Genomic DNA, 24,715 nt, shown 5'->3' with positions numbered 1-24,715 from the left:
AACCAAACGTCGACGTTCTTCGACAAGCTCTCTGCGCGCCTTCCACCACGAGACCGTAAGGACTGTATCACCTTTTGGCTGTGCAAATTCGAACACGTACACCCGTCGGTCGGGCCCTCCGAGCTTTATATCATTCGGCCACTCTGTTACCGATATGTTCATCTACTTTGAATCGATGCGGGCCAAGATACATAAATTTCTATTTTCATGCCCCACGTTCATTTCCATACATTACACCTATATTATCGGCTGGACCTTGTTGACCTCGGTCGTCATCTATCCTGGTGGAGCTCCCGGCTTGCGATATGTAGATGCGCTCTTCTTTGGCTCGGGCGCATCGACTCAGAGTGGGTTAAATACAGTTGATGTCAACCTTCTTCACACTTACCAACAGGTAATCATCTGGTTTGTTACGATGCTCACCAATCCAATCTTCATTCACACACTCGTTGTCTTCGTCCGTCTTTATTGGTTTGAAAAGCGCTTCCAAAGCGTGGTTCGGAAAAGCCGTGACATTCGTCGGACGCGCTCAAGAAATCGGACTCAAACTCGCGAAAAAGTCCAACAAGATATTGGTCAGGAGAATGACGGTGTCCGCGGTCAAAATATCATCGTTCTGCGCGAAACCCTGAGACCACTTGACGCGGAGCTGCGACAAAATGAGGTCTTTGTACTCGACCCCAACGATAGCGAAAAAACTTTCGGCAGCAATACTGATACTATCACTAAAAGTACTGGAAGCAATTTTCACACGCGTTCCCGGACGCTGGATGTAGACAAGCTGCGACCCTTTCAGCGGAGGGACAATCAGCCTAGCATTTCTTTTGTGGAGAAGCAGCGGAACGATAAGGGTGCCCTGCGCATCCCGAGTCCACGCGAGTACGAGCGTGGTGGTTTGCCGCAAGTGCTGGATGAAGACGAGGGTACAATGACACGCAGCATGACAGCGCCCGTACAACCTGCCCATCAAGAAGGCCCGGGTTCCCCTTTAGATCGAATCAAGCAGCATATAGCCATCAATGAACCCCACCTCATGCGGCAGCACCTGTCTAGGACCGCTACATCTCCTATCTTGAGCACACACAATACCAACAATGAGATGACAGATGACGCGGAATCTCCAGCCCTACCAACGACACAGACCCAGAGAGGAACATTAAACTCTCTCTTCCGCTCCTTTACGCAAGAACGCGAGGTTGACAGCATGCCGTACCTGAGCTGGAATGCGACTATCGGACGCAACTCCACGTTTATCGGTCTGACTGAGGCACAGCGGGATGAGCTGGGTGGCATCGAGTATCGAGCGCTCAAGACTCTTGCAGTGGTACTCATATGCTACATGGTCGGCTTCCATCTCATTGGGATTACATGTTTGGTTCCTTGGATCCTTCGCGCTGGCAAATATGGAGGCTATATCGACTCGATTGGTCTATCCCGGACATGGTGGGGCATCTTCACTTCAGGTTCAGCTACGAATGATCTGGGATTTACCTTGACGCCAGATTCGATGAGTTCCTTCAGCGACGCGATATTTCCCTTACTCTTGATGAGCTTCCTCATTGTCATTGGAAATACAGGATTTCCTTGCATGCTTCGGTTCATCATTTGGTTCTCATCGATTCTGGTGCCGAAAGGCGGAGCAGTCTGGGAAGAGCTGAAATTTTTGCTTGACCACCCGCGACGGTGTTTTACACTTCTCTTTCCACGGGCGGCAACTTGGTGGCTATTCGCTGTACTAGTGATACTTAATGGCGTCGATATTTTCTTTTTCTTTATCCTGGATTTGAATGATAGCGATGTTACGAGCATTCCTGTGGGCTTTCGATTCGTTGATGGTCTTTTCCAGGCCGTTTGCACCCGAACCGCGGGCTTTTCCGTCATCAGTCTGAGCGATCTCCATCCGGCGATTCAGGTGTCTTATATGTTCATGATGTATATCTCTGTCTTCCCGGTTGCCATCTCAATTCGCCGAACCAATGTGTACGAAGAACGCAGCCTGGGTATCTACTCATCTACCAATGAGCACAACGACGGGGTTTCAAGCGAGACAAGCTATACTGGGACCCACTTGCGAAAACAACTGAGCTTTGACCTATGGTATGTTTTCCTAGGGCTGTTCCTCATAGTTGTTGTCGAAGGTACAGCCTTGTCCGATCCAAACCGATACTACTTCAACCTCTTTGCGGTCCTATTCGAGATTGTATCGGCATACGGTACCGTTGGGTTGTCCATGGGCTATCCCGGTATAAATGCTTCCTTTTCGGCTGAACTGAAGACACTTTCTAAACTTATCATCATCGCGATGCAAATTCGCGGGCGACATCGTGGCTTGCCGTACGAGTTGGATCGTGCCATTCTCCTGCCATCTGAGTCTATGCAAAAGAAGGAAGTACAGGATGAGGAGCAGAGAATCAGACGACGTCGCTCCAATCTAAGCAATACATCTCCTGAAGCTGGACCGACACACTGCACAACTTCGAAAGCGAAAACAGGTGTGGCAAGCGCCAAAAGCACAAACATGCGGCCTGTTTCCCTCAGTAGAAGGAAGCTGCGAGCTGCCAGCCAGACATCATAATGCCGCACATGATGGATTACAATAGTGGTTCAGTCACGCCGGTTCAGTCACGCCGATTCACGTCGCTAGGGTGCTAGCGCATTTCGACCCTATAAAGGGACCAGGGGGGTTCCATCGCAGGACAAGAACAACGACCACTAGGCCCCCCCCACCCAAACCCTCTTTAGATTTGTAGAGTAGCAACTTGCACCTACTTGCTGGAGTCATCGACATGACGAAAACTTATAAGATGCGCAGTGTGGTCTAATATGCACCAAGCAAAGGGTACTGGTACGAGGTACGGTAGATAACTAGAACCGATGTATTTCTGAGTCCTGCGACAATTAAGATGTTCGAAAAGACGGCTCCGCAAGGGCCGCAACAAGGATGGCATTTAAAGAGCCACAAAAAAAAAACAAGCGGCTATGAAAACAGCACCGACATCTGCAGGCGTGAGGGTGTATCCTGTATTTGGGACCTAGAGATGTGAGGTCAGTTCGCTAATTAAGCAAGCACTTCAAGACACATTAATCCTGTAGGATCTCAGGAGCTGCGTATTGAAGCCGCTGGTTCGGTAGCATCGGGAGACCTGGAAATGGCAGGCTGCAGCACGAACGCATAGCCGTCAGATTGATCGCTGTTATTTTATCCCTTATAGATCTTCCGGTGAAGACTGCGTCCAAGTAAAGTCGATTGGCCCAGGTGGATTTACTGTAAATTGAACGATTCAAAAGTACAACAAAGAAATAGTGTCGAGACCCTACTGCTTCTATGTACTGCTCTTTTTTTTCGTATCTACATATTTCGCCGACGAGAAAGCAAAACCCAGGATAGCGCGGTCCCGAATAACCGAACTCATGAGCACAAATTTCCACAATCCACTCTCGATACCCGGTATTCACAATTGCTATGGTTGATTTTTCCAGTAAGTCTCCAGTAAGTCTTGATATGTGCGCTGACGCGCCATGTGGCGGTTTGTTCCCCGGCCCCAATTGATGTCGGGCCAGGGAAAATGTTTGTTAGGGATGCTCCGGGACGTCCCTCGACGAACTCAACTTGGAAGATTTTCGGGCTCTGCGACGGAAGAAAACTCGCTTGGTCTATTTCCAGGCTTCGACGCCGATGAAGAACAGGACAGCCTCGACTGCCACGATGCCCCATTCCCAAGTGATAGGCTTATGTTTGAAGACGACATCGTTCAAGACGGGGATGTAGAGGATAGGGAACATGGTGATCCATCCGGCCATGATGGACCAGAAAAGAAACTTGTTCCGCCAGACATCGTACATCCATTGTGTAAAGTATTTTTTGGATTTTGGCTGCATGCGGAAGAACGACCGGCGTATGTTGACTATCTCCCAAGCCAGAAACAGCGCAAACCAAGTTAAGCAAACGAACGTGGTAGCACGTGCTCTAAATACCAGTTCGCAGTCTTTGATCTCTTCTGACCATTCCTTATTGCAGCCACGGGCCAGGTTACCGTCGCCGAATCCCTATATACGTACAGAGAATGCCGCCAGGCAGAGCGCTGCGGTCTAGATACTATAAACCAGAATGTCAATAATCACCTCCTAGATGAATATGCCCTGCTTACTCTAGGGAGGTCGGTTTATGATATCAGGTGCAGCCACCTCTATTCTAAGGCCTATATCGGGTATACCCGACGTGATCATAATAATCCAGAGAATTTCGATAGGGGATAGAGGGAAGACGGATTGATTATCAGCGTCTTTGAAAGCCAATCCGATAAGTAAGGTACAGGCCTACGCGATATTTTCTGACAACAGATAAAGCACAAATTTTTGAATATTATCAAAGATACGACGACCTTCTTCAACGGCATTAAGAATCGAGGCGAAGTTGTTATCCGTGAGTATGATGTCAGATGTATCTTTGGCCACATCCGAACCTACCTACCCCATAGCGATACCAACATCGGCATACTTAAGCGAAGGAGAATCATTTACTCCGTCTCTAGTTATAGCCGCAAAGCGACCACGGCGATGAAGGGCGTCGATTATACGCATCTTAGTCTACGGAGTATACCGTGCAATGACTAGAGGTAGGGTCGGAAGCGTATCTACCTGCTTATTAGTAAGGTTATCGAATTGACTAGCAGTCATAATTATAGCGTCTACGATATCAGCCGCTATAGTATTGAAACTAGCTAGAAGAATTCCTACTTACTGGGCAATCGCTTTAGCAGTGCTAGGGTGATCGCTAGTGATTATATGGACAACTATACCTACCTAGTAGTAGGCCTAGATTGAGCCTACTGTCTTAGGGCGCGGGGGATCATATAAGCCGATTAGTCTAAGGAAGTATAGATTATTCTCCGTATCTTCGCGATTCAGATCGGACCCTCTAAGCAATTGTGTCCGGTTAGTGTACGGTCGATAGGCTAGAGCTAATACCCGAAGCCCCTATTTAGCGAGTTCCTCTATATTCTGGAGGATCCTTTCGCGGTAGTCGTCGGTTATTTGGACGGGGGTTAACGAATCCTAGTCCTAGATAACTGAGGTGTATGAGTCTGCGATACGCTCGACTACACCCTTAGTAAACACTATTGTGCGGTCCTCGTGTGGGGTGACTTTATTAAAAACCACTAACATTTTCTTAACGGTTAAGTCGAATAGGAATTTAGCCTTCTGGTGCCACACTATACCTTAACCCTTAATCCAGCGGTCGCGGTTCCAGTTGAACCTTGATACAAAAACGTGGATGGCAATTTCCGTAGGCTCGCTTAGTCTATCGCACAACCCGGGTTTGGGTCGAGATATCGGACCCGGACCCGGACCCAGCCTGGGTCCGGGTCGAAGTCAGCGAACCCGGACCCAACCCGGACCCAGCGCTGGGCCCCCAATGGGGCCCCAGTAAAACCCAACTTTGCATAAAAACAAACTCTTGGCGTTCATAAAGTTGCTAAATAATCAACATGTAATCTTCGTATTTTTTTGTGTTTTAGATCGAACCCATATGAACTCACTTATTCGACATCAACTTTATATGACTAAACTAAATAGACACTTATATCATTTTATATTGGCCAGATATTAGTTTATTACCAATAAAAATTAAAGATAATCATGGTTGTAGTGGTATTTGATAATTTAGGTTTGCTGACATGGTTGAAGTTGTAGAAATATATTTTGAATACAGTGTAAAGTAGTCACTCTATCCTTACACGTTGAGATCTCCTTTCGACTACTACTATCTCTGACCGCGGTCAGAAAATTAATTATACGATTAAAGCCTTATTCTACTATACTTTCTAACCGCGGTCAGAAACTCTAGCTGAGGGGATCTTACAGTGAGCGCGGGTAGAGCCCGAGTACTAATACTCCTAGTTTCTGACCGCGGTTAGAAACTCTGGCTGAGGGGATCTAGCAGTAAGCGCGGGTAGAGCCTGAGCCTTAGTACCGGCATTAGCCCGTTATAATTGCTGGGTTTTGCTGGGTTTTGCTGGGTTTTGCTGGGTTTTGCTGGGTTTTGCTGGGTTTTGCTGGGTTTTGCTGGGTTTTGCTGGGTTTGGCTGGGTTTTGGCTGGGTTTTGCTGGGTTATGCTGGCTCTAACCCACTTAAACCTATAATATATACCAATTAAATGCTAGTGAAGTAGGTACTTTTGATAAACGACGACTTGATCGTTCAGCTCTCTATTCACAGCTAGGGTAATACGTCTTCTGCCCTTTGTAAGTAAATCCCTTCTCTTATTCTTCCCCTCGTAATTGATCATTTATTTATTTCGCCTATTATGTCCCAGAGCCAGCAATCTAATTTGACATCCTCGATTTATGATGGAGATATAGACAATCTTGGTTATCTTACCCCTTCAAACCGACTTGGTACCCCTGAACCATCCACTAGCCAGCAGACGTTCGATCTCGACTCTATTGACTCCGAATTCCTTCGTCCGATTATTCCCCTTATACCTCCTACCTCACTTCTACGTGTTGGTCCCGATCGGAGAAAGGCATTTGTTCTTTATGACAAAATGACTCATACCGAATGGGTCGACTGGTGGTTACAGACTGATTTTGGAAGGAAGAGCAAGATCCATTGGGACTCAAACCACCAGTCTGATGTTTGGGGTAGGTTTAACCAGGTTGCAAATAGTATCGATGGGGCACCAAAGGTTATGTGTAAGAATTGCGGCCAGATTCTTGAGCATCCTTACACTATCCATCCTCATCCAACGGGCGACCGGAAAGCACAATATCATGGCACATCAACAATGTCAAAACATATCAAGAGCGCAGGGTGTCGAAAGGCTAAGGGTGGATCAAAGCTAGAGATCACAAGATTCCTCAGCAAAGCTGTATGTTCTATTATAACTTAATCTTTTATTCTCCTTACTAAATTTTTTTAGGATGATACTCCGACCGAGGCTCCTTTCTCACAAGAGGCCTGGGAGGAAGAGATTTTATCCTTCTTATCTCTTAATCGACTCCCATTTCAACTTATCGAGCACCCAACGTTTCAGAGCCTAATTCAAATGGCTCGCACCTCTCTATCCACCCCGTTTATCCCCTCTGCTGATACAATTCGTCGTCGGCTATCAAGCACAGTTAAGAGTCGGCAACAGAGTGTGCTTCAGATGCTTCCATCTCACTCAAAGATATCTATTGCCCTTGATTGCTGGACCTCTCCCTTCTCACAGGCGTTTATAGCAATCACTGGCTATTTCATTGATAGCGACTGGGTATATCGAGAGGTGCTACTAGACTTCAAGCCTATTTATGGGGCGCATACTGGTGCAAACCTAAGTAGTGCGCTGATAGAGACCCTCACAGAACATGGAATCGAAGATAGGGTGTTTGGGCTGACAACAGACAATGCATCAAACAACAAAACTCTTATGGAATCCCTTCAACAGGTTTTACCGGATGGTGTTATTGTTATTCGAATTCCTTGTCTTGCCCATGTTATCCAACTTAGCCTGAACCAGCTTCTTGGACACATCAAGGCAGTTCCAGAAAATGAGACTACAGAGACAAAGTGGACTGATCAACAGTCTAAAATGGCCCAGCAGAATGCACAACAACAGCAGCGAGGGATTTCTTCTACGCTGAATAAGATTCGTTACCTTGCAATATATGTGAACGCTAGTCCCCAGCGCCGGGAGAGTTTTTACAATCTCCAGCCCCAAAAAGTCAAGATTGCCCCAATCCAAGATGTGAAGACCCGGTGGAATTCAACATTCCTAATGCTTCGCCGCGCGAAGAGACTACGGTCTGTTTTTGGCCCTTTTTGTGAAGAGTATGCTCGTCTTGATCTGCTACCAGATACCGAAGAGTGGCGTCAAATTGACTATCTTCTTTGTATCACGGAGCCATTCTTTGATTATACTCTACAACTCTCAAAGACTCGGGATATTACTGCACATTATACTTTTAAGATATACAACCGGCTTTTTGAGCATCTTGAACAGTCAATGAAGCAGCTCAGACGGAAGCGTGTTCTATGGAAGAAACAGATGCTTGATGCGCTCGAAGCTAGTCGACTAAAGCTTGACGAATATTACTCTCAGACTGATCATATCCGAGGGTATATCTTTGCGATATGTACCATGCTTGCGCCTGTGAATAAGTTTCAATTCTTTCAAACTGATGACTGGGATCAAGAGTGGCGCGATAAATATCGCCAGGCATTCCAAAAAGCTCTCGTACCATATCAAGATCGGCTTTCTCATATACAAGACTCGCAACCTTCTTATAATCAACCTCGACCAAGTTCGAAGCTTGATAAGATGTTGAATAGTAATAGAAGACAGCTGTCGGGAGTCACAGATGAGATAACACAATATCTCGATAGTGGTATGTTAACCCTAAATAATATTAATATTTTACTAACTAGTTAATAGATACGATTGAAATTGCGCCTCTTGGTTTCTGGAGAGAGAATCAACACCGCTTTCCAGCTATTGCAGCTCTTGCAAGGGATATTCTCTCAATACCAGCAACAGGCGCTGGTGTTGAACGACTATTTAATACCGCTCGAGATATCTGTCATTACCGCCGGGGAAGAATGAAGTCCGAAACAATCCAAGAGCTTATGATGTTCCTTTGTACTTCAAGATTCGATCTTGAGGAGCAAGAGGCTAAGCGACTTGAAGAGTTTTTTACACAAGACGAAATTGAAGTGGCGAAGGAAGAGAAGGATGAGAGACCCGATGGGGTTGAAGTAGACCCAATTAGTGATACTGAAGAGCTAGATAAAGGGGATAAGGAGAATAAGGCGATAGAGGATATTGAAGATGATATGATTGAGCCTAAGCTACCGGATAATGGTACGCAGCTCCGATTATCAGGACGGAAGCGTAAACAGCGAGATGATGATAATTTCCAGTATCACTAGTTAGCTAAAATATTATCTTCCTACCCTAAATCTACATACTCTTGATATAGATAAGATGCAAGAGAAATACCCAAAATTACAATAAGAGATTGTATAAATTATGCAGTGAGGATTCCTTGGTATATTTGTCTTATTTGTAACCCAATTGGGGCCCCAGTATGGGTCCGGGTTGAGGGTAGTAACCCAGAACCCAGCGCTGGGTTGAGATTTTGGACCCGGACCCAACCCAAACCCGGGTTGGGTCCGGGTTGGGTCCGGGTCCGGTTGGGTTCTGCGGAAGCCTAGGCTCGCTACGCGCGTACTATTCGCCCTCTTCGGACTTATAAACGTGAGAGAGGTTTGCTATAGAAGCGACGTCTAAGAAGTCTTCCAGCTAGCGGTTTCCCGAGACGAGACCTTTTATACTTTCTACGGGGGGGCCTTCCTTCTTATTAATGAGTTGTAAAGGAGGTATAGGAGTGTAGGTAATATCTCTAAAGGTCGGATTGAAAGGCTCGTTAGACGAGCCGACAGAGTACGTCCCCCGAGATAGGATCCATACCTTTTTGATAACTATTTTGCCTTAAGTTAAAGTACCCGTCTTATCGGAACAAATGTCTGTTACAGCACCAAGTGCCTCCAACGAGTCTAATTTACGAATAATCACGTTCCGCTCGACTATACGCTTAGTACCGACTACCATTATAATAGTAAGTACGACCACCAGACACGCCGGAATCATACTGATACCGGTTGCAACAGTATATATAATAACTTCCTTATTGCTGCTGAATAAATTTGCAGCTATACAAACAATAGCAAACATAACGGCAATTCCAAATAGTAAATAGGCTAGTTTTGAAAGCTTCCTCTATAAGAGAGTTCCGATATTAACACTAAGGAATCGACCCACGGCATCCGTCTACGTAAGAGTCCAGGCCTAAATATACCACCGCTTCTTAGACTCACCGTTGGGACCGTGCTTGACGGGACGACGCTTACTATCGCTAGCCCGCAATACGAGGGCAATAGAACCAATTTCGGTGAACATGCCTATACTGATAACTACACCACGCCCACGACCACGAGTAACAGTGCTAGAACTGTAGGCGATATTGAGGCGGTCTCTAGGGCCAGTATCCTCTTTGAAAGTCGAGTCGCATTCCTTCTGGACGGGCAAAGACTCGCCTATCAGAAGAGCCTCGTCGGTCTCGAAGTTAACTATTTCAACCAGGCTATTGTGTTATTAGTAAAAGATCACCAACTCCCTCAACGACTTTAAAAATCGCAGTTGCATTGTGAAAGGGATCTCACCGAATATCCGCTGGAACAGTATCCCCCGTCCTCAGCTCAATCATATCACCCGGTACGATCTCAGATGATGGTGCCGAGAATGTCTGCCCGCCTCTCGAGACAGTCCCCGTCGGCGACGACAGCGAATGCAACGACTCCATAGTCTTTTCAGCGGCGTACTCCTGAAAGAATCCAACAACAATATTCAAGACAATGACTGCGCAGATCACTCCGCCCTCAATCCACGACTGGATTCCAAAACTGACCGCCATGGCCAAAATCAGAACCTGTAACAAACGACTAGATCAGAATTGGACAATTTTCAACCAGTTTCCATGGCTTAATTGAAGAAGATAGCAGTCTCTTACTAGCATCATTGCGTTGGCCACCTGCCGCACAAAAATCTTGACCAACGACACACCTTCCCCTTCGTCCAGTTGATTGGGACCATATTGCTGGAGACGACGACTCGCTTCGTCGGGGGGTAGACCATCGTCTAGCTCAGTGGTGAGTTCTTTGATCACATCTTCATAAGTCAGCGTGTGAGCCGGCTGGCTTAGTGGGCTGCCGCCCGACCCGGAGTCGGGCGCAATGTCATTTTTCTCGTCTGGCATTGGAAATTATTCTGGTTGAGTAGCTAGCTATAGCTAGGCGTGATGATTGCTGAGCCGCTTGTTTCTCCGTCTTACCCGAAGTATCTGCTGGCTGGAGAGTTGAACTGGATGTAAGCTCTGCGTGGGGATCATGAGCTTTATGTTTGTCAGGTCTCGTGCGATCTCTGCGACCGGTCGTGTCAGGGAGTCGGTGTGAGTGCCCCATATTTAGCTTTGGTTCATCGCTGGATTCCTTGGTAGCAACCCAAGTCGCACGGTTCGCAAGAGCCGTCACTGAAACGGGGTTATAGGCTTGGCGCCGAGACGTTGGGCCGTGTCCGTAAGGCGGTCGCGTCTCCTCGTGATTGGTAGCCATCAGACAGTAGTCAATTATAATCCGTTGTTCAATTATAATCGAAGAAATATCCTGGTCGCGGCAAGTCTGGTCGGGGTCCACCCAATGACAGCAATACTGCCGAGAACTTCCAAGCGCCAAGATTCAGTCTCTAAACGCCAAGAATGCCTAGTTCCTGCAAACAGAGAATTGCCAAGACTAAGAACCAGGAGTGAATTCAGAGCATTGGCCAATTCCCCAGTCCTATCTTCAGTGCGATGCGGGAAGTCTACCTCATCTTAAAAGCACATATCTGCTTTATCCTATCCACGGCTTCTCTCCCGGCAAAGTAAACAACTAGAGGCACTAAAGTACATCGAGCTAGGGTTTCGTCAACTTACCTAAGAGCAAGTCCAGTTGGCTAATCAGGACGCAAGAATATGCCCAGTTATCTTCAAAAGCTACTTCAGTTAACGTTCAAACACTTTGGTTCTTGCACTCCGGGAGGACAACATGGAGGTCCTGGCGGTTGCGGACGCAATCATTCTCAAGTATCTCGAACTTCCATCTACTCTGAAGTGAGTTTAGAGATGACCGACAGCATAATTCCAGACCCAACCACTACGTTTAGAAAACGTGTCTTTGGGAATGGAAGGTTCATGCTCGAGAACGGGGATCACTGCCACTTTCTGAAACCGCTATCGTCGAAAAGACTATTCCGTGAAGCGAATCGAAAGATGAACTGGAGATACTTGAAGAGGATAATTACAAAAGCTTGCTCGCAACCGTCCGCGGATTCAGAATGGAAACAGTGGATGGAGAATCAACAAACTGGCGTCGTGGCTGGGGAAAATATGACACTCCTAGTCCAGAAATACGGGGATATATGCGATATTCTGGGTCACGGCTCGTTTGGGGCCGTTTTTCTGTCGCACAAAATCCAAGAGTGGAACCCGAACATTCATCGCTTTTACGCAGTCAAAGTCTTCCGCCGTGAAGCACAAACAACCGAAACAGCTTACCAGAGGCGCGTTGAGTCCGAGTTTTACATATCCTCTTCATTGCAACATCAAAATATTGTTCGGACTTTCGAGTTGCTTCGAATAGGTAATGATAGCTTTTGCGAATGCTTGGAGTATTGTTCCGGTAGGGACCTGCATTCATTGGTAGCCACATCCGGTCAGCTGGAAGAGCCAGAGGCCGATTGTTTCTTTAAACAGCTCATGCGTGGCGTCAGCTATATCCATAAGATGGGAATTGCTCATCGCGACTTGAAGCCGGAGAATCTTCTTCTCAGCACCAATGGCTGCCTGAAGATTTCCGATTTTGGAAGCGCTGAATGTTTCCGCCTTGGTTGGGAAAACCAGATACATATGTCCAGGACACGTCGCGGTTCACGCCCTTTTGTATCGCCGGAACAATATCTATGCGAGGAATTTGATCCTAGATCGGTCGACATCTGGGCTGCCGCTATGACTTACCTTGTGATAAGAACAGGTAGGATTCCATGGAAGATAGCGACCGATCAAGATGAATCTTTTCGAGACTACGTCGCAGACCGTATTGTTGGAAAAGGGCATTTTTTCATTGAGGAAATATGCAATATTAGTTACCGATTTCCCGTCCTATCTGGCTGTTGTGCTAACTCTGCAGCAACAGACAGCAAGTCGACGAGTCATATATTCGATGCTAGATATTGAAAACGTGCGCCGGCCTATCGCACCTGAAATTCTTGATTCCCGGTGGCTACAAGAGACTAAAACCTGCACAGCCGCTGGATCATGACCACTTTAGCTAGATAATTATTTTCATGGCATCAATGAAACAAAACATATAGACTCAACATTAATACGATCCAGTTACATAGCCCTGGCCCCCTCCTTTCTCAACAACTTATCCTCAACGACCCAACTCAACGACTTACTGGACGACATCATTGCATTATCAGTAGATGCAGGTAGATATCGGTGTCGCCCAACCAATGCAACAGCCACCAAAACCAACTTGCTGACGGCATGCTACGCACCACAAAATGAATAGCTCTTGCAGGGACACCGACACAGCTGTACGCTGGCACGACCTCGAAAATGATATTGAATGTCGAAAACGATACGGGTTGGAATTGGTAGTGAACTGATTCGGCATTCCTTATGAAGAGTACCACAAGTGAGATCCACAAAATGTCATTACAGTTACGTTCATCATTTCATCATTCGCATGTTAGGTTGCAGTAATATTTTGTGTACTCATTGCACCCACACTCCAATACTGACCTATTAAGGCAGCATGGCTTTGGTGGCCAGGTCTTTCTGGTTGCTCAGAATTAGGGCTTATAGTACTTGGTTCGTAAGGTGTCTGTTTGGAAGAAGGAATAGAGCCAAGCGTCATTGTGATCATGTAGGTGGTGTGATCCCTAGGGATGGGTAGAGTAACGATCTTGAATGTGCTCGCGGTAGTCTTCATACTATAGTTTGATTATCCAAATTTGATGACTTCTCACCAAAAAGGGGTGTTCGAATGATAAGACTTCGCCTAATAAATACGCACATGGTGGTGGCTGGGCGTGTATCCGTGATTTGGCAAACCGATAAAATCACAGTTTGCAAGGCGGCGAAGGCGCTGTGCTTGCAGCGATTTTGGTCCAAAAAGTGCATGCCACATCATGCATTGTGCATAATGCAGGTGATCTGGCAAGAAGCACGTAATGCGTGCGTGAACCCCTGCAGTCTACATAAGTACCCGTGTTTGAATGAGGCTGCAGCCTCGGACTTCATACGAGCCAGAGGCGGTTAGCGCTTCTCTTCACGTTTGCTTAGAGAGGCGCTTGGCCTAATTAAGACACTACTAACCAGATTTTACCATGGTGCAAGACTAGAAGGCCATGCGAGATTTTCGAGCCTAGGAATAAGGACTACGATTGGCTGCTGCCGCATTTACGTACAATCCTTCGCCGCTGATGCTGAGATCTTGGAATATAGAGGCTTAATTCCGACTCGCATTTAAGACAATCGGCGCTCTTAGAATTAGAGAGGAACAGCTATGCGTGGTGGCTTGAGCAAGTAATCAAAGCGCTCGGTCAAATGTGGTGAAAATCGAGAAGGGTAGCAGGAGATAGCGCGCACAAAGAAACGCTGAGTAACTATAGAACCGGACTCTCGATTCTGCAGGATAGAAGCTTTATGCATCTTAGCTAGTCCGTTCTCTGCTGAGTGGGTATTTACTGGTTGCCGGGGAAACATGGTGAGGAGTGTGTAGTGACGCCAAGTATGTATTGGAAATCGGCTGAGACTTATAAGAGCGGCGTGAAAAAAATATCACAGGTAGACTTAGGGGGTGGCAGGGTATTAGGGAATGCACGGACATAAGAGCAAATGGGGATAAATAAGCCAATAACATCTAATAAACACAATCCTTCCTTATGCTAGGAAAAGCTGGTCATCAATTGAATTAAATTAATTTGATAAATTAAACATATACTAGTATGATTTCCTCGAACGAATAAAACATTCACTAAGTACGTTTGACATGCGTATAAAGACAAGGACCGTGAACACTAACACTGCCATCAACAACTATTGACTTCCTATTTACTCAACGTTGATCGAATTCGTCGTATGCAATGGTGCAGAATCAACCAATCCACCCATTTTCCAATATCATTTTGTGAAGGGTATTCGTTTCCTCACTCTACTATGACGAGAGCTCAAACACTTTAAATCGGCCACTTAAGGCCGTCGAAAATGAGCGGCCTCTCAATTCTTCAACGCCGCCGCACTTAATTGCGTTTGCCTACCTTGTTCTGGTCTAAACCCAGCTAGCTGTTTTTCTGATTAACGTACGATATGCTGAGTTAGGGAGCTAAATTCAATTATTGCTCCTAGGATCGTGCTCACGGCCTCTAGGAGCTAAATTTTCTCCAGGAACTGTACCTGTCACTCCTGGGAGCGAGACAGATCGTTCCTAGGCTCTTTACCTTGGATTGTCAGGGATATACATGAAGCATACAGGATGGATGGAGATATGATCTGCGTGGGACCCACATGGTGTATATGGGTTCCCCTGAACGCGAGGAAGCTACCTTTCTTTTGCTTCCTCGCGCTAGAGGCGACTAGAGCTTTTCTTAATATTGATTATCCATCTACGAAACTCAGTCCCCATCTACGTATACGTAAGACCCTCACACCATGTCCTGGGAGCCCTGTCGCTCCTAGGAGTAAAAACCCTAAAACCCCTAAACCCCCTAAAACCCTGAGCCCTATTGACAAGGTGGGAGCCAAGCAAGACAGTGCTCACGGACATTTCCGGCACGCTGGTCTCAATATTGAAGTATTTTAGACCAAATACATTGTTTTATATGCATTTTTCCGCCCTCGGCACCTGCTTATGTTAATTCCTGACTTGAGATGTGATCCCATGCTCAATATTCGCGCGGCAAATCCTCATTTCATTTGACAGCCAGTGTTTATCCATAGACAGTCACTTAATATAAGCTGAAGCATGTTGAATTAGTTATACGTTTCAGACTACAGTGTCCCGCTTCCGAATTTGCGCTGACCTTATCACATGTGTATGAGACAAGCGAGGGAGACATAACGCCACCACTGGATCCTGACTTTTATTCCGTAAAGTCGGGCATAAGACCGATCCAAACCATATGATTTTTAAGGACGGGCACACGTTATGTGAGAGATTCTAGTAAAGAGATGACTTCATTAGAGACGTACTTTCAAATTGTATTAACATTTATATCTAACCCCCAGGGAATGAACATTTGCATCTTTTCTCGCTATTACATATCCCACTTGAGCCAGTTTCGCACTATCTCTTTTTAAATGACAAATCATTATTTACATATTCCATCGTCCGAAGAAAAGGGCACGTTGACAGCATACGAGCTGTTGTTTGCACGCCTACCATGTTATTCAATGTATCAAGATCGCTTCAAATCTGGTCTGTTGCCCTGTACAAATTCCAGCCTGAGCTTGAGTGTCCAAAATGACAAAACAAACCAGAGCCGAAAACTAAGTTGTATACAGACTATTTAGACACCACATTACTCCCTCGGGGCGAATGTTCCATTTGCCTGGAAGAGCTAGGTTCGACAGCCGTCTTTCGCCAGCTGCCTTGTGGCCATGTTATCCATCAACCCTGCGCAGACACCTGGCTTTGTGCTGGCGATGCCAGTTGCCCCCTATGTCGCCAGAGGTTCTATTATCTGCGAAAGCCACGGATTCTAACTGTGAAGGAAGTGCGGTCTGCGGGTCATGGACCAAGTTCGCCGCTTGTAGGTCACAATTCCGTGCATCGGTTGCAGATCGTGAAAGCCTGGTTTAGGAGAAAGTTATCTGGGAGCCTGGTGCCGGCCTTCGGTTCCCGTGGTGGGAGTTGACACTTTGCTTGCAAATGCTGGGATTTTTCAAATTGAATCCGCGTGCGGGAGGTTCTTGGATTGCCCCTGGTTTATTTGAGCAGTCGTTCTTCTTGATGCCTCTCACCGTCTCATAAGTCCTCTACCATCCACCAATATAAGGTATGAAAACGCCTAGTTTCTATTGTGACGTTTCCATACACCTGCAAGTTCAACTTGAACCTTCGTTATTCATTTCGACTCGCCTGCGATAGATCATGGCAATATCCCGACCTCGGATATCAGTCGATAGAAAACTACCAGCTCGCTGCTTGGCGGAGTGATTTTGCAGATTCCCACAACTTTCCCGAGGGCACACCTCTTCTACACGTAGTCTCGTCCGCATTGTAACCGAAGAGTGATACACTTGTGCAACATAATGTATTTGGCAAACACATGAGTTAGCCCGTCGCCTATGTCTCTGCCTGATGGGCAAAACGGCAGCTAGTCTCCCCACATAGACAGTTCTTCTTCAGCTTCCCCCAGTAGGAATCCGAATAATCGACCGTAATCTCACTTCCGGCGGTCACTCCGCGAGAGACCACGAGTATGCGTTCTATTCCACGCCAGTAAAACTTCTGAAACTGGCTATTGGGGCGACACGAGTGATTGATGAAGCGAGTAAAATTGCCCATTTGACCTTGGAAGACCTGATATGGTCGTTCTGGGCTTCCGCCCATCATCACGTCCAGACCTTCAATCCCTTGAGTGACGAGACCGACAAACTCTGCAATAGCTGTGCCTCGGTCGAATTCCTTCCAAACGTTAGTGATCACTGTATTAAGGGCGGTTGGCAAAGACCGGAAGGGATATCTGCATGCGACGTACACAGCGGGCGATCACCCCGTTATTCTTCCCACTAGCTGTGTTATACAACTGGACAGGAGGGGGATAACGAACACCACCAAACAAAGCCGAGAAACAAGAACAATGATTGGAGATCACATCATCGGTCTGTTGTTCCTTACACAGTTGACAAATATCAGGATCAATTTCCTGCCCGCGTCGAGGGTCATCTCCACCGAACACACTATGATCGATCACGCAGTCATTCACGAACTGATAATTGAAGCCGTTTGGCAATGTCAGATGGGGGTAGGTGGTTTTAAGCGGCAATGCTGGCCTAGTATCTAGCGTGACCCATTCATGAGGGTGACCAGAGTATCGGCAAGGCCCATTTTGGCTAACAACTCGGAGAAGGTCTCGCCAACCAGGGTGGAGAGTATCTGCGGCGACTTCAAGGCTAGAAGCGATGTGGCGCAACCGAGACATGAGTCCGTTATCAAAACCTATCTTATATTTGCACACACGGTAAATACCGGACCCAGCAAATATTAGGCTAGCCCAACCCCCGGAATCTTTGATTTCTTTGTAGCCACGCCAAACCGCTCTAGAGAATAATCAACAATGAGTTCTAACGTGCAGACATGAGGAAGGGGCGTTTGAACTATAGACCGAAAGAATGACTTACATCCTGTTTCTGAGCTCCTTTTCATGCCACGTTAATGTGATGCAGGCTTCTTTTAGAGCTGCTATTCGAGCTTCGGCGTTCGTATAGCTTGGGAACTCGAGACAAATTGATGCAATCCGTGCTTCATAGCATTCCACCCAGTATGCTTGCACTACTATTTCCAGAGCCCGTGATGACCGACTCTGGTCATAGTATTTCTTGCACAAACCATTGATAGCCCGAAAAACCTATAAACATCGCTATTAGGATATAACAACGCCCACTGCCCTGGTGGAAAGAATTCACACGTACTGCTTGACTGACACCAGTTCCGAGACTGAATTCTGGTCTACGGTCCTGCGCTTTAGTCAGCGATGGTGGATTTGACTGGCGTAGACTCAATGGATAACACACCGGAAACGAGACACTCAAAGTGACAGGGGAATGCACCTGCCGCCAGATCCCTGCGATAAATTTATCTATAGAAGAGGGCTGTAGGGTGGGAACAGCTGCGTCCTTTGTGGGCTTCCTGCGCTGAGGAAAGCGGGTATCGCTGTGAAATTGCCGAACTGACGGTTCGATTCTTACGTTGGACGGTCGTAGACGAGTCCCGGTGTCTGCATCGCTATCTGACCCTGAATCCTCTGTCGCCACTGCTATGGCAGATGATTTTGACGGTCGTAGCCCACTGACGGTCTTATGCCTGGGATTGTCAAAGTCATCCTTGCATGTGGACTGGGAGGTCACTGGATACCCATGGCCGGATTGCAAATCGGACTTTGACTATTCCAAGGATCTCTGTTTCAGTGACTGATAGTCTCTAATCCATCGTAACTCGCTACACTTACCGATACTGGGGACTTTAAACAGGCAACCTGGCTCGGCGTTATAGTCAGGGTCTGGTTGTTTTCCATGTTCAACCATCCCTAGAAATAGTGTTATTAATGTAGGTAAGACTTCGTCCAAGAGGTTTGCAAATCATTTCATACCAGAGGCAGCGAATTGTCATTCTTAGTGGTTATTTTCGATTCAAGACTATTCGAAGTGCATACTACTGCGTCAATACGCAGGCAGACATCATCGTGCGGGCCGAAAGAGGCCAGCGTGGAGGCTAGCCGGCTAGTGAAATCTGTATTCTCGAATAAATCAGATAACTTTTTCACGACTGGGTGGTGCACGATCGGATGCATCGTCAGTGAGTTGGTTGTTACCTAACGTGATCAGGTGCAGTCGCCCGTGCCCACAAATATTAATTCTGCCCGGGCAGAATGAGATGACTCAGCCGATTCCAAGAGAATCCAGGCTTGGCTTGGCACGACCTCACGGTGACGTGATAATGGGCTTTGGATCTTTCGGCTCTTTCATAGGAAACAGATATGTTTGTGCTGTTGGGAAGGTGAGAAAAACATATGGAATACCGGTTAGCGAGCTAGGTCGAACGATACATCGAGCGGTGCTGACCTGTGTAGATAGTAGAAATATCTATCTAGCAAAGGAAAGGGGCTTGGAATGCTGGGTGTGCGTGGAGTCCCACACACCGAGAACAGATGGCATGAGCTTTAAAACCCGAGACTCGGATGGATTTGGTTAGGGCATGTTTGGTTGGGGCCATCAGACTAGCAATTAGCACACCACTCCTGGTGGCCTCTTATAATTATATAGCCGCCCATCCTACTCGCTGCCACCATCCTTCTCTTCGTTTCCACTCTCTTATTCATAGCATCCGTGAGCAGCTGTCTACAATGCCGACATCCGAGCATCCTGAGGCGCCCTCTCCGCCTCTGCCGAGAGATAAGTTAGATGCTTCCTATACTTATGACAACCTCACGGGGTGGAAGGGCATGCGTATCCTTCGAATCGGAAGGGGAATGTACCACGATGTCCGGAGGCGTCTTCCCTATTACTGGAGTGATGTCCGCGATGCGTGGACGTATAGAACTGTCGCCAGTATCATACGCATGTACTTTGTGAAGTGGGTTACCTTAGCTCGCGACCAAACTCAAGGCTAATACATGTTCTCTAGTATGCTCCCAGCCATAGCGTATACACTGGATATGCATCGGAGAACTGGGCAGTTTTATGGCATCAATGAAGCGCTCTTCTCGTCCGCCCTAGCGGCGATGGTATTTAGCATCCTTGCAGTGCAACCTCTCACCATCGTCGGTATTACGGGGTTGATTTCTTTGTTCAACTACACCATATATGACATTATAAAGATCTACGAGCCCTCTATATACCCCCAATTTATGTGTTGGGTGGGTATATGGGGAGCTATATTCCATTGGATTGTTGCTTTGTGCAACATGTGTGACTACATGCGCTACGCCACGGATTTCTCGAGCGAAACTTTCGGCTTCTATGTCGGAACCATCTACATCAGTCAGTTGTACTTCCGAAACACTACCTTCTTAACGTCAAGAAGAACAATACCTAACTCCGAGGCTAGGCAAGGGTGTGGAGGAACTCATCAGCGAGTTCACTAGCAAGGGGCATACCGCTGGGTTTATGAGTTGCGTGATCGCAATACTCTATTTCCTAACGATCTACAGCCTGGAGACCATTGGGTCGAGTACCGTCTGGAGGCCTGCTTTTCGGGGTTTGCTGGCGGATTATGCATACGTGGTACGTGGAGTCCAATTACGCTAGGCTACCATTCGGAATCACTTACGCTCTTTCTTGTCTTTTCTATACAGATCGGAACAATTTTCTGGGTGGGATTTTCGCACATCCCCGGTCCTCTCAAAGTTGTGGATATATCCCGTGTTCCTATCAGCAAAGCCTTTTACCCGACGCAGCCGCGAGGCTGGCTGATTCACTTTTGGGAACTGGACGCTAAATGGATTTTCGTGGCGCTGCCATTTGGATTTCTGATTATGTTGCTCTTCTATTATGATCATGTATGAGACCCTATCCGGGGAATGGAGTCTTACTCCTAGCTACGGCGCTAACTTTGTAGCTAGAACGTCAGTAGCCTGACGGCACAAGCGCGGCAATTCCCACTGAAGAAGCCTGCTGGGTTCCATTGGGACTTTTTTCTTCTTGGATGCACCACCTTTATTTCGGGCATCATTGGTATTCCTTTCCCTAACGGATTGGTTCCACAGGTATGAAAGCCAATTCGAGTCTTTGACCCTGTGCCGAAATCGTTAATAACCCATACCAGGCACCCGTACACACAGATTCTTTGACAGTATATGAAACAGATGTCCGTATTGTGCCAACTGAGGAAGGAGAGGGTGCCGAGATCCGCCGTCCGATGGTTAAGGCAACTGCGGTGGTAGAACAACGCGTATCGCATTTCGTCATGGGGCTGGCTATTATTGGCACCATGACGGGCCCCCTCCTGATCGTCCTCCACACTATGCCTGCTGCGGTGTTCGCAGGCGTATTTTTCATTGTGGGATGGGGTTCTGTTGGATCTAGCGGCATCATGCAGAAAGCGATTTACTTAATGCTGGAAGACCGTTTTGTGCAACGTGACGAACCTCTTCTGAGAGTGCAGAACCACAAGGTCCTGCTGTGGATTGCGTGTCAGCTCATTGGAGTTGCGGCCTGCGTCGCCATCTCCGAGACAATCGCTGCTATTGGTATCCTCTTTCCTCCCGTCTGGCTTCACCAAAGCGACTAACAGGTTTCCATTTCCAGGTTTTCCCGTGTTGATAATCGCTTTAATCCCATTCCGGGTGTGGATCATTCCTAAATGGTTTTCTGGGGATGAAATAGGGGTACTGGATGATATGACGGCCAACAATGAAGCCGTTCTAGCCAGCCTTGGTGGACCACCCAAATTCCCCGGAGAGGAGCGTCTTCAGGACTGCGGGATTGAGCGCCGGTACTCGGAGCAGAAGAGGGGAATCAGTAGACAACGAGCCGGCAGTTTACATCGTTGAGGCGGGTCAATTTCCCCGGGAACTGAGGACTCGCTGAACTTTGCACGTGTTGAAGGACTTCCCAACGGATGTTAATCTTATCATAGTGCTCCAAGTAGGCCGAGTTCATCACAAAGATTCCAAGCACGCTGAGCCCTTCGCTCCAAATTTTGTGTCCTACTTGCATAACAAATGCTTCGCGAATAGCGCTAATTTCTTGCTTCTTAATAGCCTGGATAACTAGTAAGATCCTACCCTCTTGCTCTATTGAATTTTTAGAGCTTCGGGAGCGTATTGGTGGCATGGTGGGTGGTTGAAGAAGAAAGGGTTAAATTAATTGACGCGTTTTGGGTGGGGTGCGTAGCTCGGTGGTGTGCGCAGCTCGGTGGTGAAATACGTTAGTTACTGTATTCTGGTTAGATCAGCAGTGGTTGCGGTTAGCTTGCTGTGGAGAATCGTGCGTCTGCGCCTTAAAGACTTCCCCTTTTGGAGAGGGGACCAAACCGTCGGCAGAAGAGGACGGAAGGCAAGCCTCGCTTCGGCAATTATTTAACAAACCCAATTATTGGCCATTATTCACTTGTTTCTTTACCACATTTTCTCGGCCCGTTTTTTTGGACCTCAATATTCACATATACCGGCCTGGGTCAAGTTAATCTGACCAGTGCATATTACAAACAATTCGTTACTGCCATTCAGCGAGTTCAAATGGCATCAGAAGCAGGAGTTGCACATATATCGGCCGGGGAACTGCACAACAGGTTTCTTGAAGGTGAAGAGCCCGGACGGCATTTTATTCTTGTCGACCTGCGGGCGAGCGATTTTAAGGGAGGGACCATCAAAGGTTCTTTGAACATCCCTATGGAAAGTCTCCCGTCTGCCATCCCCACTCTATACCATCTCTCCTCATCTACTGAAATATCGGACGTCATTTTCTTTTGCGGTAAGTTACAGCTGTAGGCCCTTATTCGGTCCTAGCCCTTGGATACTAAAATATTTCGACAGGATCTTCTTGCGGTCGCGGTCCTAAGGGCGCTGCCTTGTTTTCTGATTACGCAGCCTATCAAAGCATTTTTTCGGCTTCCAAAGGGAGTCAAAAAAACCCTCGGGGTTTTGTTCTCACTGGCGGTATTAATGGATGGGCTGAAGGAGAGAAAGAATATAGAGACTTGATGGACGGTTATGATTCTGAACATTGGACCTCTTGCTGAGGCTGATCTGATATTGTGTCTTGTTTTCGGCTGCTTGACGCGTTCTCTTAGCAAAGTGCACCTTGTTGAATAAGAGAGAATCCACAAACCATTTACGTGAAAATAAACAAGGTGTCCACATCAAGTGCCCGAACAGCGTGTATCATCAGACTGAGAAGAATGCCTCGGCCGCCAATAGCTTTCCTATCCCGTGCTCATTTTTGAATCGACCTTCGCTTCTTCTGAGTTCTTTTTAGGTCTGGTGACCGTGTTGCCATCGATGGCCATGTCACTGCACTACGTTTGCCTGGTCTGGGAATTTCGCCCCGCCTTGATGGTTACTGATTTTCATGAGTAGGTATTGTTGGCTCGGATCCCAGTCTTGCCCCTGAGGTCTATGACGAGAAGAAATATGACCCCCGTCCCACACCCTGGTACTCCTAAAATAAAATATATTATAATTTGAACTAAGTGGAAAATACGAAAGAACGGCCGAAAGGGTCCCTTGAAAGGCTGCACAGCTTCAGCGGTACACCTAGCTTGATTCAACTCGCTTCCATTTATTGGCGTTTATTATACGTCCTGAAACTGTGCTCATCATCCAAAGCCGATTGGCGGATACCAGTTGATATTTCCTTGGCGGAGAGACATGGGGCCCCGGCACTGTCCCCCAAATGCCTAAAGTAGAAATATTAAGGGCGCATGCGGATTCCGATTCTTTTAAAATCGGGTTGGACTACAAGATGCTCCATTAAATATCTCCTTTCCCCAACACACAGGCCCTTGCTTAAAATGCGACTTCCAGCGGAAATTCTTCTTATTGTGGTTAGGGTACGTGCCCCAGGCTTCTTATGCACCTAGGCAGCCTTACTGACCTCATGACTAAGCTATGCCATGAAAGGGACTTATTGAATGTACGAGCAGTGTGTCGAGATTTCAATGAATTATGTGAACCCATTATCTACCGCTTTCTTGTTCAAGACATCCAAACTCGGCGGCACTTCCATCTGCATCGAGCCGCGTCATCACGCCGAATGAATTCTATTTTACGACTCATTGAGGATGGAGCACCTGTCACGCAAAAAAATGCAGTAGGGGAGATTCCGTTACACATTGCATCGAGAAACGGTTATGTTGCTGGTGTTGAGGCTCTGATTCGTTGCAACAAAGATATAGATGTGCCTACATCTCACGGATGGACGGCATTGCAACTGGCGGCTCGGTATGGACATGACGAAGTTATCGTTATATTTCTTCGAAATGGCGCAGATCCTGATATCCATGGTTTTCATGGCTGGACTGCCTTACATTATGCTACGCGAGCGGGACATCGAAAAGCGGTTGAATTGTTGGTAGGCGCTGGGGCACGCATTGACATTCTGGATAATGACCAAATAAGCCCAATCCATCTCGCACAAACAGCTGGACAATGCGAAATATTGGAAATTTTCAATGCGGCTGTTTCATGTACAATATATAATGAATATCAATAATAGATTACGCCAAAAGCCTTAAGCTTTTGGTAATAATATCTACAACAAATGCAAGAGTAATAAACACTTGCGTCAGACGTGTCAAAGGCTAACCCGCAAAATATAATCATCGTTGGAACTTGGCCTGAGGAAGTCAACCCCTGGAAATCTGGGACAGTGAGTGGATAGGATCACCACAGATATGACCAGGCTTGCT

The 24,715-nt window shown here is 46.9% G+C and overlaps 7 protein-coding genes across 7 annotated transcripts; 4 read left to right on the top strand and 3 right to left on the bottom strand.

The window, feature by feature from the left end:
* Positions 1 to 415: 415 nt before the first annotated feature.
* N7487_004330 (potassium ion transporter) lies at positions 416 to 2,575 on the top strand (the record flags this gene model as incomplete). The annotated part of the gene is made up of 1 exon (XM_056872077.1): positions 416 to 2,575. One exon carries the CDS (start codon positions 416 to 418, stop codon positions 2,573 to 2,575), a length of 2,160 nt encoding a protein of 719 aa, XP_056729797.1.
* Positions 2,576 to 3,654: 1,079 nt separating this feature from the next.
* N7487_004329 (uncharacterized protein) lies at positions 3,655 to 4,581 on the bottom strand (the record flags this gene model as incomplete). Its single annotated transcript, XM_056872076.1, is given in 5 exon segments — positions 3,655 to 4,047; positions 4,060 to 4,089; positions 4,186 to 4,317; positions 4,351 to 4,463; positions 4,485 to 4,581. 5 exon segments carry the CDS (start codon positions 4,579 to 4,581, stop codon positions 3,655 to 3,657), a joined length of 765 nt encoding a protein of 254 aa, XP_056729796.1.
* Positions 4,582 to 9,830: 5,249 nt separating this feature from the next.
* Positions 9,831 to 11,152, bottom strand: N7487_004328 (uncharacterized protein; the record flags this gene model as incomplete). The annotated part of the gene is made up of 4 exons (XM_056872075.1): positions 9,831 to 10,125; positions 10,205 to 10,470; positions 10,552 to 10,790; positions 10,873 to 11,152. The coding sequence occupies 4 exons, from the start codon at positions 11,150 to 11,152 to the stop codon at positions 9,831 to 9,833; spliced, it is 1,080 nt and encodes a 359-aa protein (XP_056729795.1).
* A 471-nt stretch (positions 11,153 to 11,623) lies between these two features.
* N7487_004327 (serine/threonine-protein kinase HAL4/sat4) lies at positions 11,624 to 12,895 on the top strand (the record flags this gene model as incomplete). The annotated part of the gene is made up of 3 exons (XM_056872074.1): positions 11,624 to 11,688; positions 11,742 to 12,670; positions 12,720 to 12,895. 3 exons carry the CDS (start codon positions 11,624 to 11,626, stop codon positions 12,893 to 12,895), a joined length of 1,170 nt encoding a protein of 389 aa, XP_056729794.1.
* Positions 12,896 to 16,930: 4,035 nt separating this feature from the next.
* N7487_004326 (SET domain-containing protein) lies at positions 16,931 to 19,157 on the bottom strand (the record flags this gene model as incomplete). The annotated part of the gene is made up of 7 exons (XM_056872073.1): positions 16,931 to 17,272; positions 17,346 to 17,907; positions 17,989 to 18,215; positions 18,280 to 18,324; positions 18,382 to 18,750; positions 18,816 to 18,893; positions 18,957 to 19,157. The coding sequence occupies 7 exons, from the start codon at positions 19,155 to 19,157 to the stop codon at positions 16,931 to 16,933; spliced, it is 1,824 nt and encodes a 607-aa protein (XP_056729793.1).
* Positions 19,158 to 19,709: 552 nt separating this feature from the next.
* N7487_004325 (anion exchange family protein) lies at positions 19,710 to 21,857 on the top strand (the record flags this gene model as incomplete). Its single annotated transcript, XM_056872072.1, has 7 exons — positions 19,710 to 19,939; positions 19,991 to 20,346; positions 20,414 to 20,589; positions 20,661 to 20,864; positions 20,928 to 21,071; positions 21,131 to 21,554; positions 21,613 to 21,857. The coding sequence occupies 7 exons, from the start codon at positions 19,710 to 19,712 to the stop codon at positions 21,855 to 21,857; spliced, it is 1,779 nt and encodes a 592-aa protein (XP_056729792.1).
* A 687-nt stretch (positions 21,858 to 22,544) lies between these two features.
* Positions 22,545 to 23,047, top strand: N7487_004324 (arsenate reductase; the record flags this gene model as incomplete). Its single annotated transcript, XM_056872071.1, has 2 exons — positions 22,545 to 22,779; positions 22,842 to 23,047. 2 exons carry the CDS (start codon positions 22,545 to 22,547, stop codon positions 23,045 to 23,047), a joined length of 441 nt encoding a protein of 146 aa, XP_056729791.1.
* Positions 23,048 to 24,715: the final 1,668 nt, after the last annotated feature.

This window comes from Penicillium crustosum (assembly GCF_028827405.1).
Source record: "Penicillium crustosum strain IBT 35664 chromosome Unknown utg000002l_segment0_segment0, whole genome shotgun sequence".
Taxonomy (NCBI): Eukaryota; Fungi; Ascomycota; class Eurotiomycetes; order Eurotiales; family Aspergillaceae; genus Penicillium; species Penicillium crustosum.
This window is presented reverse-complemented; position numbering and strand designations above follow the sequence as displayed.